The 16,764-nt window shown below is 35.3% G+C and overlaps 1 protein-coding gene across 1 annotated transcript in view; it reads right to left on the bottom strand.

Moving 5' to 3' along the window:
* Positions 1-3,350: 3,350 nt before the first annotated feature.
* The window catches only part of CXXC4 (CXXC finger protein 4), a 19,805-nt gene continuing 6,391 nt past the window's right edge, over positions 3,351-16,764 (bottom strand). Inside the window, exon 2 of the mRNA XM_012655113.1 lies at positions 3,351-3,407. Within this exon, the coding sequence (XP_012510567.1) occupies positions 3,363-3,407 (45 nt within the window). The 3' untranslated portion in view covers positions 3,351-3,362. The remainder of the gene's footprint in view (positions 3,408-16,764) is intronic.

Below are 16,764 nucleotides of genomic sequence, written 5' to 3'. Positions count from 1 at the left end.
AAAGGAATAATCCTTTCTTTTTTTGTGATTGCTTAATAGTAATTCATAGCAAGCCCACCATCTCTTGCTCCCCCTGTAAATGTTTTCAGAAGGAGAAATTTGAGTGTTGGGGATTAAGCAGGAGACATTTTTATATATTCTTACGTTGGGGGAGGACCATTGCTATTTTCTCTCCCAAGAATGGATACATTTCTACTCTGTGAATGTGCCCCCACTTGTACACAGACAGGCAGAGTCCATCAGAAAACCATTTTGGTCTGAAGACCTGGAAAGAGGGAGGTTTGCACTATGATATTCTTGGGATGTCAGGGTGCTGAGTATCAGCCGAAAAGGATGTTGGCTCACAGCACCATGTACCGACATCACAAGTATTTTCCCTGCTCGCCCCAAATCTTGGCAGCGTATGGAACCTTCCTGACCACACCTAGAGAAGACCAGACCCTGCACATGTGGACCTCTCGCACAAAGTGTTTTATTCAGATTATCTGATATATGATTTTTCAAGTTGTACAGATAGTCCACACAATCTGTTGTATAGATAGTCCATACAATCTATATTTTGAATTTTCTCGATATTGAATACGTAACATACAGTGAGGAATTTTTAAAAGCTACATGTCATTGGTATTTTAGAATCACAAAAAATGTAAACCTTCAGATCATTGCCTTAGGATAATGATATGCTTTACAAGTTCTCAGCACATGGACATAAGAGGAAAAAACTAGAGGGAGGCCAGAAGAATAGTATCTTTCTTTAACATCACCAATGAGAACTTTATATTCACCCTACATTACATAAATAGAGTTTAATCAAAAACATTAAAAAGTGGGTGATATAAAAGAATAGTATCAATAAGAAAAACTTGAGAGAATTAAAGAAAAGCTACACTTTCCCATTTCAGTAATCAACAAATTTGCTTTCCTTTAAAGAAACGAATTGACAGGTAAAACACCACATTTCACAATATACAGATTCATTAGTTCTTTTAAAAAGCAAACAAACAAAAACGTCAAGACATGCAATAGTAGAATGTATTTTAGACTCTCAGCACATTTTTATGAGATCTTTGTGTCTAACACAGCCTGAATACAAGTTTGTTTCACTTCTGTAATAACAATCATCGTTTCCCAAAAAGCAAGGCAAGCTTACCATTCAAGTGTGAAAGTAAGTTTTCACTTAACTTGTAATTAATTAGCAAATTGGTAAACAAAAAAAGTTAAATAAAATAAACATGGAACAAGAGAGAACTCATATAGCTCTCATTGGTCCTACAGCAGAAATTCTAACTAGAGACCCTCAAAGGAATATACAAGTAGAAAGTTATCACAAAAGTAATACAGTATATAGCACATTTTAGCTCGTTATTATTTAATTCTCATCTCTAAGTATGGACAGGAGTGATACATGGTGAATTTTTCTCAAAAAAGGCTTTTGACCATGCCTGTAGACCACATATTCATACTGTAGGCAAGTGAGGTCACGCTTGTTTTTCATGCTGGCATCTGTCCCTGCTTTTCCATCCCTCCCCGGGACTCTCATGATGGAGCACTCCTTCTGCTTTTCTAAAAAATCTTTTCTGTCCTATCATTTCCCATTCAAAACCACAACTAGATTTAAAAAAAATATTCCCCTGCTGGTCTTTCCAAAACTTTACAGCCTCTTTCATTGTTCCATCACTCTCTCTTCTCAAATTATTTTCCTTCTCCTGATCTGTTGTGCTAACATCTTCAGCAATGGATGTAGTGGGCTCAAACAACTGGCTAGTGGACAAAGAACAAAAAGGAGCAGTAACATGTCATGTATTTTTGCCAACCTCTGTTCTATTCGTAAAACTGAAAATAGTTTTTATGATCTGGAAAAAAAAATGCAAATAATATTTGTCCTACTGGGACAGATTTAAGAACCTGTGCTAAGAAAACCAGATCCTATATGAAAAGGTAGCACAAGTTCTAGCAAGCAGTAGATCCTTTGTGTGTGTGTGTGTGTGTGTGTGTGATTGGGGGTGGGTGCTATCTTGCATTTATCAAATTCCACAGGCTGTGGCCCTGCCTTCTCAGGAATGAAAGCATCACCTGACAAGAACAGGAGTGCATGACTCCAGTAGAGGAAGACTACTGGTCCAACAGGGGGGCTCTGAGAAAGAAAGATTAAAAAGAGAGAAAACACTTCACTTTTATGAAGGTGTTTCATTCTTTCAAATGAAAAATACATCCAGCCATGCCTAAAGGCAGGTGGCCCCAACATAACCAAGTGTTAAAACAAAACTACCCATTTAATATCACACATGGAATTAAAACATTTGGATACTCTTTTAAGTTTTTATTTTTCCTACCAAAAAAGATAAGCAAAAAATAAACAAACAAACAAAAAAAAACGTATACAGCTCATGTTGGGCTGGGTAAAAAAAAAGTCAATCATGTATTTTCTCCCCCTAAGATATGATACTTTAGTCTAGAAAACACTGTTTTTGTGTTTTTTTTTTTTAAATCATACAACTGATTCTGCATTTTCCAACTACTCTGAGTACTTCTCCTGGCAGTGCAACCTAAGACAAGTCAACTACACTAAGTATTTGAGGGGTTCGCCCTTCTGTACAGCTCGTCTTGTCAGCAATGCAAGTGCATAACCACTACTCTAATACAGTGCTCAAAAGATTAATTGAAACTTTCGTACCATCTTCCCCGCTTACAACAATACAACCGAAGGTAACTGCCGGATGCATCGTCATCTTCCAGTCTTGTAAAACCTGGCATCGAGTCTCTACGGGAAGATGCATTGGCAAAAATGGTGCCAGGGCTGCTGCCGCTTCCAGAAACAACTGGCAAAAAATATTTAAAGCTAAAATTTATTGCTCCAGATTTAACTCGCAGAACCATACTGTTGTGTACAAACTGTTAATCTCCATAGATGCTCAGACGTGATTGTCTCCTTGTGTCTAAACACGCAAAATACAAGCTGCTATCTGTACAGTTTACAGTACCGAAACACATATATTTGAAAATGAAGTATAGATATGTACTTTGCAAAGATACATGATTTTACAGCAGGGGTTTACCCAAACTTATTTTTTTACAGCCACTTTCAAAATAGACAACAACTTCACTAGTAGAGCTAAATTACATCAAAGAAAGAATCAGTGTATGGAAAGTAAATAGACTGGCCGATTCCCCAAACTCCCACGTTATTTTTATGTCTTTTTTCTTTTCCTCTTTTTTTTTTTTTTTTTTGAAGAAACCCCTATACATAAAATGAAAATAATTTCTGGATATTTTCTTCAGTGGTGGACTAAGCAGTTTCTTAAAACAAGACATTAGTTTGCCCTTCATTTCCAAATGCCTTGAAAATAAGATATACTACTGCTTTAAAAGAACCATCGGAATGCTTCGGCGCTGGGAACAGGTGTTCTCTATAAAAAAAGAGCAAGAAAACAAGTTAAGCTTTCTTTCTATGCGAACACAAAATTAGATTTTTCTCCTTTACACTTCAGCAATATTTTTAGTTAGTGATATACCACATAATGACTTATCTATTTCCACATTTAATAAAAAACGAGATGTTCGATCTTAAAACATTACAAACATTAGAATAATGAATTTAATGGTAATTTACTGAATATAATGATTAAAACACATTGGTTTAAAGTGTATAGGAAATAACAGCCTGAAACATTCATAGATAGCAATCAGAATAAAGGGAAGCTTCGAGCTCTTAACCAATAGTAGGAGGACCAGACAGCACAGCACTAAAAATCTGTGTCTGCCTTGCAGGAGGCCTACATCATCTCAGTGTCAGGGTGACATGCCCACAGATGGCCAGGAAAGAATTCATTTCTGCCGGTTAGCTTTCTATATTAGTCATTTTTCATGGTACGTCTTCATTTATCTGTTTTTGTATTTCAGAAGAAATAATCAGCTATGCATACTCTTCGATGGGAGACACACAAGCGCTGTATGCTGTTAAAATGACGACAATTGCCTTACTCTGAGCCTCCAGCCACACTAAAAAAATGCAGCCAAAAAATTAAACTGAAATTTCAACCACTGTTTTTATGTACAATAGCACAATATATACACACACATGCAATCTATGTGAAGCTGATGTTCTGAATTCAGTGAAGTAATTTCTTTACTCTGGAGATTTTTTTTTTTTTTATGACAAGGTAACAACAAATATCACATCAATATTACCTCATCATTTATCAATTACTAAACGCTAAACACATTTCTATATATAATCTAATGAGAACTATACTGACGAAACATATCACTATTTTAAAGTGAACGAGTTTTTATTATATTTTCAACAAATTGATATATGCATAAACTGAACTGATACTAATCAATACACTCAGTGGAGAATAACTACCCTTTTGTACCATAAAAATGCTGTAAATGGTTTTCCAAAGGAGTAACAAGCTAGTACCAAAAGTATAAACAATCGTTTTAACAAAAAGCTCATGGTTACTATGAAGTTTTTTTGTTTGTTTGTTTGTTTGTTAGGCAAATGGTAGTTAAGCTTGAATTTTCCTCTGTATATTAACAGTCTAATAATTCATCATGCCACTTCATCCTGTATGTATTCTAACGGTATACATAAATAATCACATTAATACACAGTGAAGGGATATAAGAAACAACAAGCTAAGAATACATTTTCCTATGGAGGCCAATGAAAGAGTTGATTTTATTATTTAGACCAGTCCAGCAAGTCTGTATAGATTATTAGATGGCTGTCAAGGATAAATAAGTATATACATTGGCGTGTTAAATGCACATTGCCAATATATTGAGTAGATACACAGAAATACATGAACACACACATACACACATATATATACCTTGTAAATACATCTTAAAAGAATGTTAATAGCACTTGAATTCCATATCTCAGAAAATACATTAAAAATTCTACAACAAACATTCTAATTGAGATTAGCTTTTATTTGCTTTCTCATGCATGAGTTATTTGGTTGACATTGTCCTATTGTAATAGCGTCATCTAAGAAAATAAGTGTATTCGTTGATTAAGATGTCACTTAGAAATTCAAATGAATAAAATAACTATTTTGGAAAGCAAACAGACTTTTCGCATCTGCACTAAAAAGAATTTTTTAAAAAACTGTCCTCAACCAATACAATAAATTTCAAAATAACTATATTAAGAACATATCGTTGATACGCTATAATTTACCTAATCTAAGTTTGCATATATGGATATCAAAAAATGCAACTTGTGAACTGTTTTCTAAAAGCACAAACAAAATGTTCCACTATTCTCATAAAAATAGGACTGATCTTATTAATATTTTACCCCATATCTCTGATGGTTTAATCAGTTTTCTCCTTTCCAGCTCACCATGCATAACTGAGTGAATCCCCATCATTTGATTCGGTTAGTGAGAAAAACCCCTTTACTACTTTCTAAAATTAACTTTTGAGTGGTAAATGTAATAATTATATATCTCAATTGTATTTATTTAATCATTATTAAAGGAACTATAGGAAGTAATATGAAACACAACACACTCACTCTAATATTCATACTTACACACACACACACACACACACACACACACACGCAAGCAGTAAATGAAAACTTAAAAGTTTATACCAGATGCTAACTTGCTTGCTGATGCCAACTAAGAATAAATTTTATATAAGTATGCACACTTATATAAATGTAGTCATTTTTAACGAGATAAGTTAGATCCAAGCATATCCATGCAATTACAGATCTCTGGTTACAGATTCACATATGAAAAATAAACATGTGCATATATATTCATATATATTCACATTTATGTGTCTATGTATGACAGAGAGATGCCAGCTTGCTCTCAGATGCCAACTGGAAACAAGATTATAAATATATACTTATGTAATCTTGTATCTTGATAAACATATATGTTTACGAAGATAAACAGCAAAAATATATGGAGTACATTTTTTAAATGAGATGAAGTCCTTATGTCTTAGATATACTTTTAAATCGCTTTTCCAACTTTCTGCTATTCATGTGCCCCTTTGAGCTACTCAAATTTTATTTGCAATATTTAGAAAAAGCAAGCTTACAAAATTCCAGCTAGGGTCAAAAGTCACTGTCGCGAGGAAAAAAAATTAATCACTTCTCAATGCATGTTAGCACTAAAAATCAATTAAACGAGGCAGACATGAGAAAAGCAAAGTGTGGATTTTTCTACACTCACGTGATCTGTCACAGAATAGCACCGCGATCATAGTGTTGTTCGTGACATTACTATGCATTATAACATCACTATGCACATATTGAGACCAGTATGTATCCCAGATATAAGAATATGGACAATTTATTGCAGGCGGAGTGAGAAGATAAATAGGGAAGCAGCTTCTAAAATTATTTCTTCCTTATGTTAAGATCTTTGAGGTCAAGAAGCCTAAAAATGATTAGTCGGGAAATCACATAAAATAAAATATGTGAAAAAACATTAAGAAAACCATTGATTCATTAATTAGAACAAATAATCAAGGCATCTACTGGAATCTGTAGTAAGGTTTCTCTAACGAATGGTTTTATCTCAGGGTTAAAAAGTAACAGAACTCGTTAGTGTCCTATTGGGCACACAGGACAGGTGTGTATCCAATCTTGTCCCCAGTAGTCTCCAGGCCTGGGCTGAGCTCTTTTCCAGCCACGCTGTGTGAAGGGACATTGTTTTGATAGGTAAAAATATTAGGTTAAATTATAGGTTTCTAATTACGTCTGTACTAATTTGGGAACACATCTTTTCTAATTGTCCACTAATGAGGTCATCTTTACAAGAGGACTTTGATTTTAAACGGTGCCGAAGCTGAGCACACCAATCAGGGGGATTAGACACCCCGTCAGCCACCTTCAGGTTCTATCAATTCAAAACCCCAGCTGGGCAATCACATTCTTGATGAGATTACAGTGACTTTTTGGATCTCAGGGATGCTTGCAGGGCATCTTGTTCCTGAGTGACAGGAAAGCCAGATTCCCCGGGAAGAGAAGGGGGCGGGGAGGTGGAGGACAGACCGGGCTGAGCAGCATTGTTTAAGGCAGCCTCCGTGCTCAGGCTCGTGCAAACACTGACAGACAGCAGCCTGGCTCCCAGGAGGCCTCTGGAGGAACCCGCGGCCCCAGTTCTCTTTCTGGTACTGCTGTAAAAGCATTGTGTTCCAGAGAATTCGTACCTACAAAAAGCCAGCTATGAAACAACCTTCAAGCTCACAGTCTTCTGTTTTTCCCCTAAATAACTTTTAAAAACAAAGGAATTTCCTTGAATAAAGGAATTGATACTATATAATCCAAGCCCAAGTACATTTTACATTTACCTTTTAAAAATAAATGCAAAAATTATTAATGTCTCTGGCAGGTTTGTATTTCGGTTTGATCTTCATTAAATCAGCAATGGAGAAATAATTAAACAACCTAAAATAATTAAGAATCTCCAAAAAAGCTGCCACCTTAAGAATTTGGGTGTGTTTCTCTTTTTCGCTACCAGATAAGCAGTTATACGGAAGGTAGTATCTTCAGGTAGAGGACAAACCTACACATTCTTGTTAGAAATATGTCAAGTATCACAAAAATTCAGCTCCTAAAAGCTGAAAATGGGACATCTGTAACTCTGAACATATGAGGATATGCAGAGTGGCCATTCATATCTAGATACAGTATGTAAAATATAGCAGTATTCTCAACCCTATACATAAAACTAATTTCTCTTAATAAAGCTAGACTTGAAGTTTCAGGGAGAAAATTAATAACTCCTAATGCAAAAATTTACTTCAGAATGCATGTGATTTTAAATTGAGATAATGATCATGACATTAGAAACTTCTATAACTAAAGTTAAATATATCTTTCCAATATCTATTCATATATTTCCTAATCCAAAAATTTGAGTGATTTACCTAGGCCTTCAAGAATTCTACCGTGAAACATGATGGCTCTAACATGATGATTTCCAAGTGGAAATCAGTATTTTGGGGTACAAATAATTTCCTGTTTTTCCCTTTATTATTAAAGTAACATAAGTCATCAAATCATTTTCTGATTGCCATATAATGATGTGAATTATAATTTTTCGAACCAAAATTAAAGCAATTTCAAGCTGTAGTTAGCCAATACAACCTCCCGTAAAATCTTCCGAAATACTGTTTTTACTGTGAGGAATCCCACTGTAAGTGTCTCCGGAAACCCTCACTGGATCTGAATCCACCTTTATACACTAGAATTCCAAGACCTTAACGAATTGCTGAAATTTTGCAATACAAAGTATGTGGCTAGATAAGACAAAAGCTAGTAACAGGCCCTATTGTTTGCCTGTAGTTATTCAATCATATGGTTTTTTCAGCTTCCTAGGACACTTTCAAACTTTGGGATTTTTGTGGATGAACAAAAGCAAAAAGATTCCTGATGTGGTTAAAAAACTACCTTTTCCCTGATGTGATTCACAAAGCATGCTAAAACATCAAGATATACATGTTCCTGATTTTCTTATTGACAAAATTTCAAGACCTACTTGGAGAAATGGGAAACTATATTATTATACATTATTGTGAATGTGAACACACACAGACACAAATTAGTACAGATTAATACAAATCTTTGAATCATTAATAATTACAGTATCAAAGGTGAGCACCTCTCCAAAAAGTCTTTTTCTCAAGATTCTTTGTAAGTGTGAACCCAGAAAATTTTTAGTAGAATGATTTTTCTATATTCTATTTATAAATATTTACAAAGTCATAGTCTAGTAACTGTAATAGAATTATTAGAAAGCACTGGTACAGCACAGGTTAGTAAATACGAAAGAACTATCATTTTATGACAAATGATAATCACACAGTCCAAGAATGTATTATTATTACAACCAAAAACAACTTTACAGTAATTAATAATACCTCAATTTAAAAATATTTGGATTAGTATCAGTATACACTATTTCCACTTTTTAAATTACACCTCACTTACTTCTTTCTTCTGCCCTCTTATATCTGTAGCATACATGTGATATATATCAAATTAATTTTTCTCATAATTCAGATTCATTAATCATATAACTCTATAAGTCTTTGGTAGAATCACATCTTATTTTCACCATCGATGTAAGCTAAAAAAAAAAACAAAACTATCACTATTACCACTAACTGGAATACTAGACCCCTACCTAGGGGGGACAGCACCAAATAAGTAACTACATCATATTTATGACCCAATTTTTGGGAGGTCTTAACTAGGCTTATAAGGAACATTCCACTTTTTTGGTTTCCAGATTGACATCTGTGGCCAGGATTTGTCTGATTAATGGCGGAGAACTAGAGATGGCCTTTTCACTAATATCGATTTTCTGTGAGCTGCTGCTCTGGCTACTTCTTCTGCCTTGGGAATGAGGCTTCTTCCCTCCTAGACTCACCGTCACCACCACCCCCATCATCACCGCCACTGCGGCAGCGGGATTTCAGACTGGGCAGCGTGGCTTCAGAAGGCAAGCCTAGCCAAAGTTTGTAAATGCAGAGGCGAGTTTATGTATTATGTTGCAAAGGCACTGAGTCAAGTCCATATGGTGGTAGAGCCAGTCAGGAAACAACTGCCCAAAGGAAGATGTGTGTAAGGGGTGGGAGTGGGTTGGTGGGAAGGAGAACGACAGACTAAAACATCATCACTCACACGGGCCCTAGTATCTCACAGAACTACTTTATTTAGGCAAGTCTCCTGAATGCTCTGTATAATTATATTTTAAACCAATTTAGTAAAAATATTTCAAGCCACATCATTCCAACAAATAAGTCAATCTATTGGAGTAGAAATGGTGGTTCACTTATTAAAATGTTCTTGGACATATAAAAATGGACTATAGGCCGGGCGCGGTGGCGCGCGCTTGTAATCCCAGCACTCTGGGAGGCCAAGGCGGGAGGATCGCTTCAGCTCAGGAGTTCGAGACTAGCCTGAGCAAGAGCGAGATCCTGTCTCTACTAAAAAATAGAAAGAAATTAGCTGGACAACTAAAAATATATATAAAAAATTAGCCGGGCATGGTGGCGCATGCCTGTAGTCCCAGCCACTTGGGAGGCTGAGGCAGGAGGATCGCTTGAGCCCAGGAGTTTGAGGTTGCTGTGAGCTGGGCTGACGCCATGGCACTCTAGCCAGGGCAACAGAGCCAGACTCTTGTCTCAAAAAAAAAATAAATAAATAAAAATGGACTATAGGACGAAGACACTATGGTAAGCAGAGAGAGGAAAATCCTTCAAGGATCCACAAATTAAAGAGGTGTTTTTCAAAAACAATTTTATATGGTATTTTTTAACCTTATGTATTAAGTAGGAGTATGAAAAGAAATTAAAAATAAAGTTGAGACAAAAAAGGAAAAATTAGGTTAATGATACCGATCCTATACTGTCAAGAATGATTACAATAGTTTATTTATATATATTCATATGTTTATATTTCATTTGCATGTGTAAGTATATATAAATATATATGGTTATAGAATCTGAATAAATACGCATATATATGAAAACGTGTATGAAAATTCAATAATTCAATTTCCTCTCAAAGTCATTCTAGTAATTCCTGTTGAATGCAACAATACTGCTAAGTGAGATCATTGGTAATTAGCTGTTAAAAAAACAATCAGTACTCTTTTTTCCTGGCCAAATTGTTGGACAATTTTGAAACTTTTGGTGAATTCTAAAGCTGTCAGTGAATTATATTAACTTTATCACTTTTTTTATTGAAGAGAAGAAATATTCACATAAAATATGAGGAAATAGGAGCTGTTTAACCTATCAAAGCTACAATTTGGACAGCCTCTAATGTATGTTAAAATAAAATACAGCAGCTACACCTGACACCCATAAGCAATTCAAATTACGGTGATTCTCTTTGATTATTGCAGATCTGAGAATTTGAAAAATATTTTTAACATTATGGAAAAGTGAAAATAAGTTTGATAGACATTTCTCTCTTAGGCTAAGTCAAGCAGCATTTTGGCTGCAGTCACTGAACTTCATTGGTTCAGAATTTGTAAAGACACATCATATCCAACCACTGGGATAGACCCAGCCTAGAAATCATAGCTTGCTTTCCATCCATGAACTAAGCATTAATTTCAAATATTTCAAACAATTACATGTTATCACCAAAACTTGCTTAAACTGTACTTCTTAAACTATACTTGCTTAAAACTATACTTCTAAGACCAACATACAGATTTTGGAGACCCTCCCTTCCTCCCCACCACCGCTTTCTCTGGTGGGCTTGTATGTATGTGCACACGTGGTATGAGCTCTCTCTCTCTCTCTCTCTCTCTCTCTCTTTCTTTTGCTTTTTTAACTATGTGGCCATCACACCAAATGCTCAAATTCACAATCACTCTGACTTTGACATTTTGGTCTTTCCCCTTAATTTTCTTTTTACATAATAAAATTGAAATGTATCAGCAGTTATTTTAATCTTTATCAAATTATTACATGTTTTTTTTAGCTGTTTAGAAATATATTTTGGTTCATCTACCATCATGAAAAAGACACACACTATTAAGCATTCTCCCTCAGGTGACGTCAGCATATCGTGTCCTAGAGCAAATCCCCGAGTGTTTAGATTCTGATTTCTCCTTGGGATGTTCTCACGACGACCTCTTTTTCTGTAAGTATCATATGCTCTACCTTTGTGCAAACATAGTCACATTTACATAGTTAACTAACTAGCTAAGTAAATTAATGAGCCTAACTTTTTCCAGTCATGTAGTTTGTAAGATGTAGTGATTAATCCTCTTTCTATTGTGATTCTTCTGGAGGCTTTTCTATAGGTGCAATTCAGTATTTTTTCAGGAAATTCTCCTTCTAAGCACTTGGACAGGGCACTGATGTTTTGAACAACTGGTTGTTTATGGATGCTGGATGGCCTCTGTATCCTTGACACCATCATTCAATTTGAGCATCAGTCTTCCCATCTTGGCCTTTCTATGCTTCTAATTGCAGACTTGAGAATTACTCTTAAAGAGAAATTTTTTTTTTTTTTTTTAGAAAAAAAGGTAGTTAGTGTCCCTGAAACTAGTCTTTCCACTATGGTAAATGAAAAGAAGCAATGCTGAGTGGTTCTACTGGGCCTGAACTCAGAATCTGTGACATCTTCCCGTACATTCTGAGACAGTCACTATTCCTACTATTTTCTTATTTAAAACAGACTCAAGAAGACCTTGCACATGACAATCCCTTCTGCCAACGTGCTCCTTTCTATGTCCCTTAAATCTGCAGCAATCCCGCAGCCCGCCTGCATTTCCTTCCTTGCTTCCTTCCTTCCTTCTTTTCTTCCTTTCTTTATTTTGTCCTCTTCCAACATAGCTTTTCTCTTATTCAGATAAAGCAAAGGTTTCCAGTACTCAGTAAAACATGCCTTGAAATGGAACAGGAAACTTAATACTACCCCATGGAACCATACGACGTAGCAAGGGAGAGAGTGAATCAGTCCGTATTACTTACCGGGATGTGGAGAACTAAACCCACAATGAATCGAGGAATCTTTTCAATAGGCGTGAGATTGCTTCCAGAATTTTCTAAGATTTCAACCTCACTATTTTTAAATGTGTCCATTTTTGTGACTGAGAACTAAAAATAAGAACAGGGAACTAAATACCTTGGATAAGGGGCCTAGAGTTGGAGAATTACATGGGTATTGAAAAAAAGGCAGGAATAAAAGTTTGGGTTCCAGGATGTGTGTGTATGTGTATGCGTGTAAACATACATGTGCATATATGTATATGTGTAGCCAGAGGACTTATTACAAGTCTTAGAAGATAACAGTTCCTACCTAAAATTTGTTAAATTGATTTAAATTTATTAAGGGTTTACTACGTGCTTAGCAACGCCAGGTATTCAGGAACATATGACATGGTATACACCCGCCTGGAAGAAGTAAAGACATACTATTTATAGAAACACACTTAAATTTTACTCTTTATCTTGCCAACAATGTTCAAATATAAGTTCTTTCCTCACTACAGACTTGTTCAAAGTAACGTCGCTCTTGCTAAACTAGTGTTTTCCAAACTCGACTGCAACCTGTGGTTATAAACACAGTTGACACAGCAGCCCAGCACATGCATGCTCATACATGTAAACATACGTGACCAAAACAGAAGTTTAACAATGCTTATTACTCTTACTACATGCGATGAACTCGTATTTTCTGTTTAATTCTATCATGCTCTACTTTCTAAAAATCGTGGTGGTAAGCCCACACGTTGGTTTCGTGAACCTCTGACGTAGTCACCTGCCGTCTGAAAAACACACGTCACACCGTACAAAAACACATGCACGTGAAAAGAATCACATAAGGAAAATCGAAAACCCTAGCTCTACATACAGCAGCCTTCCAGAGAAGATTCAATATATTTCTTTTGGGATGGAAACAAGCCATGTTCGCTATTTTGATTTTCATGCACGAAAAGTAGACCACACAAAATATTTAATGTTTAATTAGATTCCGTTATCTTCTCACTTCATATCCATCTATGTACAACTGCTAATTTTATCCTCTTTTTTCTCCTTCTTGACTCCATGAAAACCATCACTTATCTGATTTAACCTACAAAAAAGAGCAATGACAGTAGAGAAGTCACTCCACAGCAAAGCGTTTTTACTACCACTGATTCTCCATCACTAATTCTCACCATTTCCACATAATTAAATGTATACGATCTTCTGTTCCTTTTAAAATGTATTTAATTTCTTTTTACTTTCTAAAGTTTTGGAGAAAATATATCTTCCCCGGAATTTGCCAGATTTGCTGAAATACACAGAAACGTCCACGACTCTTCTTGATCAAAAACATCCATCCCTGTCTCTTCTCCTTCTACTTAATCCCTAGCCTTTTGATACCATCAATCATCCAGTTGTAGTTTGGTGGTGTTAGGGTTTTTTTTTTTCCTTTTCTTTTTTTTCTTAAGTCTTTGAACAAAAAACAGCACTTTCAGCACAGTTTTCCCCATAGTTTGACACTTTAGTTTCTCAAGAATGTTTTCTGAAATATCTATTTAAATGCAGAAGAGACACAAATGGGATACCATTTTTCCACCCATCTTGGAAGTATTCTCTTTTAGTTACACTTAGGAATTATTCTACCAAATGTTTCAAAGGCATAAGTAAAAATAATAACATCAGCTATAACACAATCTGTTTTTCCTTATCTCTAATTCATCTGCCACTCCACTCAAGCCTCAGCTTTGACTCTCAAACAAAAAGTATTGTCAAGTCATAAAGAAATTATCTTTCCTTTATATATTTTCCACTCTCCACGAAACTTTTATAACTGCCAAAGCAAAGCAGACATCATATCCCATCTTGTCAGAGTTCCTTCTAATACTGCATTGTAACTTGGCTTGAATATTCCTTTTTCTTTTGTTCTTCATCTTTCTTGGTTAGTATTACAAATCTTTTAGGACCTATCCCTATTCCTATTACCGCTTAATTACATTTTACAAAAACTCTCTTCTTATTAAAAAGAAAAAAGAAAAAAAAATCTCTGCATATTCACTTTTTATCTCAAAATGCACATCTACCTGTTTTATTTCCTACCAATACTAACATATATGTATTTCCAATTTTCCAAATTTTTAAAATATTTTCAATTTCTCATATTTGTTAAATATATTTCCAGCTGGAATTCATTTCTTTCTTACAGTGATTCTCTTGAACTCACTGATTCACATTTAGAGTAACTCCCTGTGTCTGTCCAAAGAAAGAAAAGAGGAGCCAAAGGAAGGTACCAGGTTAGTAACATGAAACACACACACACACATCTATTATCCATTAAAAGAAACAGGATTAATAGTGGTGGTGTGCCTGGTAAGCAAGGAGAAAGAGCACTAAATTACCCAAATTGGCACACCACATGGACTAACTCCACTAGGAAATCTGCTCAGTTTTCCAGCACCTTTGACAATGCAGGTGTAGGACCAAAGAAACTTGCTTGTCTCTCTCCAAGTAAACTCAAGCCAAGATTTTCGCCAACATGGATGACTCAAACAAATATTTAGAAAACACATGCCACAGAGTAGTCCACCTGGGCTTTAATGTTTGAAAACAAGTGACCTGTTGGTGTGTTGAATTATTTGTAAATATGGTTGCCTTATTCTCCACTCTTATTGATAACCTGAAAATAGGACTGAGAAACTGTATAGTATCTTTTAGTTTGAAAAGAATATTAAACTGCATATAATATGAATTGTAAAGTAGATTATCATTACCCTCATCTTATTGATGAGGAAATAATAAGAAATGATCAGAGAAGGTACACCGAGGTACCTAAAATTGTTCAGTTGCTAAGTCACTTGATATTAGTGGCTCTTCTCACACGCCTTACCTGAGCATGTGGCCATGTGGCCCAAATGTAATTTTTAATTAGAAAGAAATGAAAAGCCAGGAGGATGACAGTACATTCCCTGAAGATAATTTATATCTCGTTTCATGTCCGCCAAAGAAATACATCTTAAATATGAGTTCTCTGAAAATGTACTTCTTTCCTTTGCCACTGTTTTAGTAAGAAATGTAATGTGAAATACATGGGTTAAATATTAAGAAACAGGAAAACAGAAAAAAATTCAGCAGGCTCGATCTCACACCTAGCTATGGATTCTTATGCTTTTAAAATAAATTAAGAGAAAGCCCCGAAGTTTCACAGAGGAAAAAATATTTCTCATAATGTTTTAGAGTCGAAGTTAACAAGCCTGCTGGGATCCTTTTAGCCCCTGCAGAGCCAAGTCTTCAACGTTATTAAATGGCTGTCGCATCTGAAGCCTGGTGCAACATAACTCAACACACAACAGAAAACGTCTGATGCAGAGTGGAGGGGGCTTTTCGATCACCCTGTAGAATAATTCAGTTTCAGGACAGGTGTTTGCACGTGACGGAACAAGATACCACCTGAGGATAAAAATCACTGTTGTGCCCCTCCCCCATATTTTGAGACTTCTAAGGAGCATAATAATAGACTAAAAAGCATGTTAAGAATGAAGCACACACGAAAGAACAAAACTATGAATGCACAAAAATCCTCAAAATTTACACGGATCACAAAAAAAAATACTTTCTTGACAACGGTTTTTATTAAAAATGATGCTTCCTACAATGCTCTACCTTCCTAGTCAAGAACATCTGTCAGACATTCTGATCCGTGGCAGAAAAGCACACTACTCATAAAGACCGGACTTCACCATGTATTTTTGGTTCATTTTTGCTTTTTAAAAGCTAATCTAGGAATACGAGGAAAACTACAAGAGCAATAGTCCTTTCTCCAGTTTGTATATTTACATGAGCCTTTAAATAAATCTTGATTTATTTAATCTATTACTTTTAATAGATATTTCTAAGTGACAGATGTGGGAGTTTACTTTTAATATTCTGTATGATGTGAGCAAAAATAAATTTAAGAAACTGAAGCATATCCACTTTTATGAAATTTGTTGAACAGCAGGACATTTTGCTAGCCTTTTTCAAAGTAAAATTGAAGTGAATTGTTTTCTGGTAAAAGTGAACTGTATATTCAGACAATCTGATCAACTAAGCTTAAGCCATAAATACTAAGAGCACCAATAACTTTAGAAGATGTTTAAAAAACATACTGTCAACCTATGCCTGGGAAATAGTCAAATAATTTCATGTTTAACTGTGCTTCCAGAAAGAATATTCCAAGAATGTCTTCAGGGTTACCCCAACATAGATCTTCAGTCTGGAACTTGACAAATGATGTTCCAACTAGAGCAAATA

Source organism: Propithecus coquereli, unplaced genomic scaffold (assembly GCF_000956105.1).
Source record: "Propithecus coquereli isolate 6110/MARCELLA unplaced genomic scaffold, Pcoq_1.0 Scaffold46, whole genome shotgun sequence".
Taxonomy (NCBI): Eukaryota; Metazoa; Chordata; class Mammalia; order Primates; family Indriidae; genus Propithecus; species Propithecus coquereli.
The sequence above is the reverse complement of the archived record's forward strand: the minus strand, read 5'-3'. Positions and strand labels throughout refer to the sequence as shown.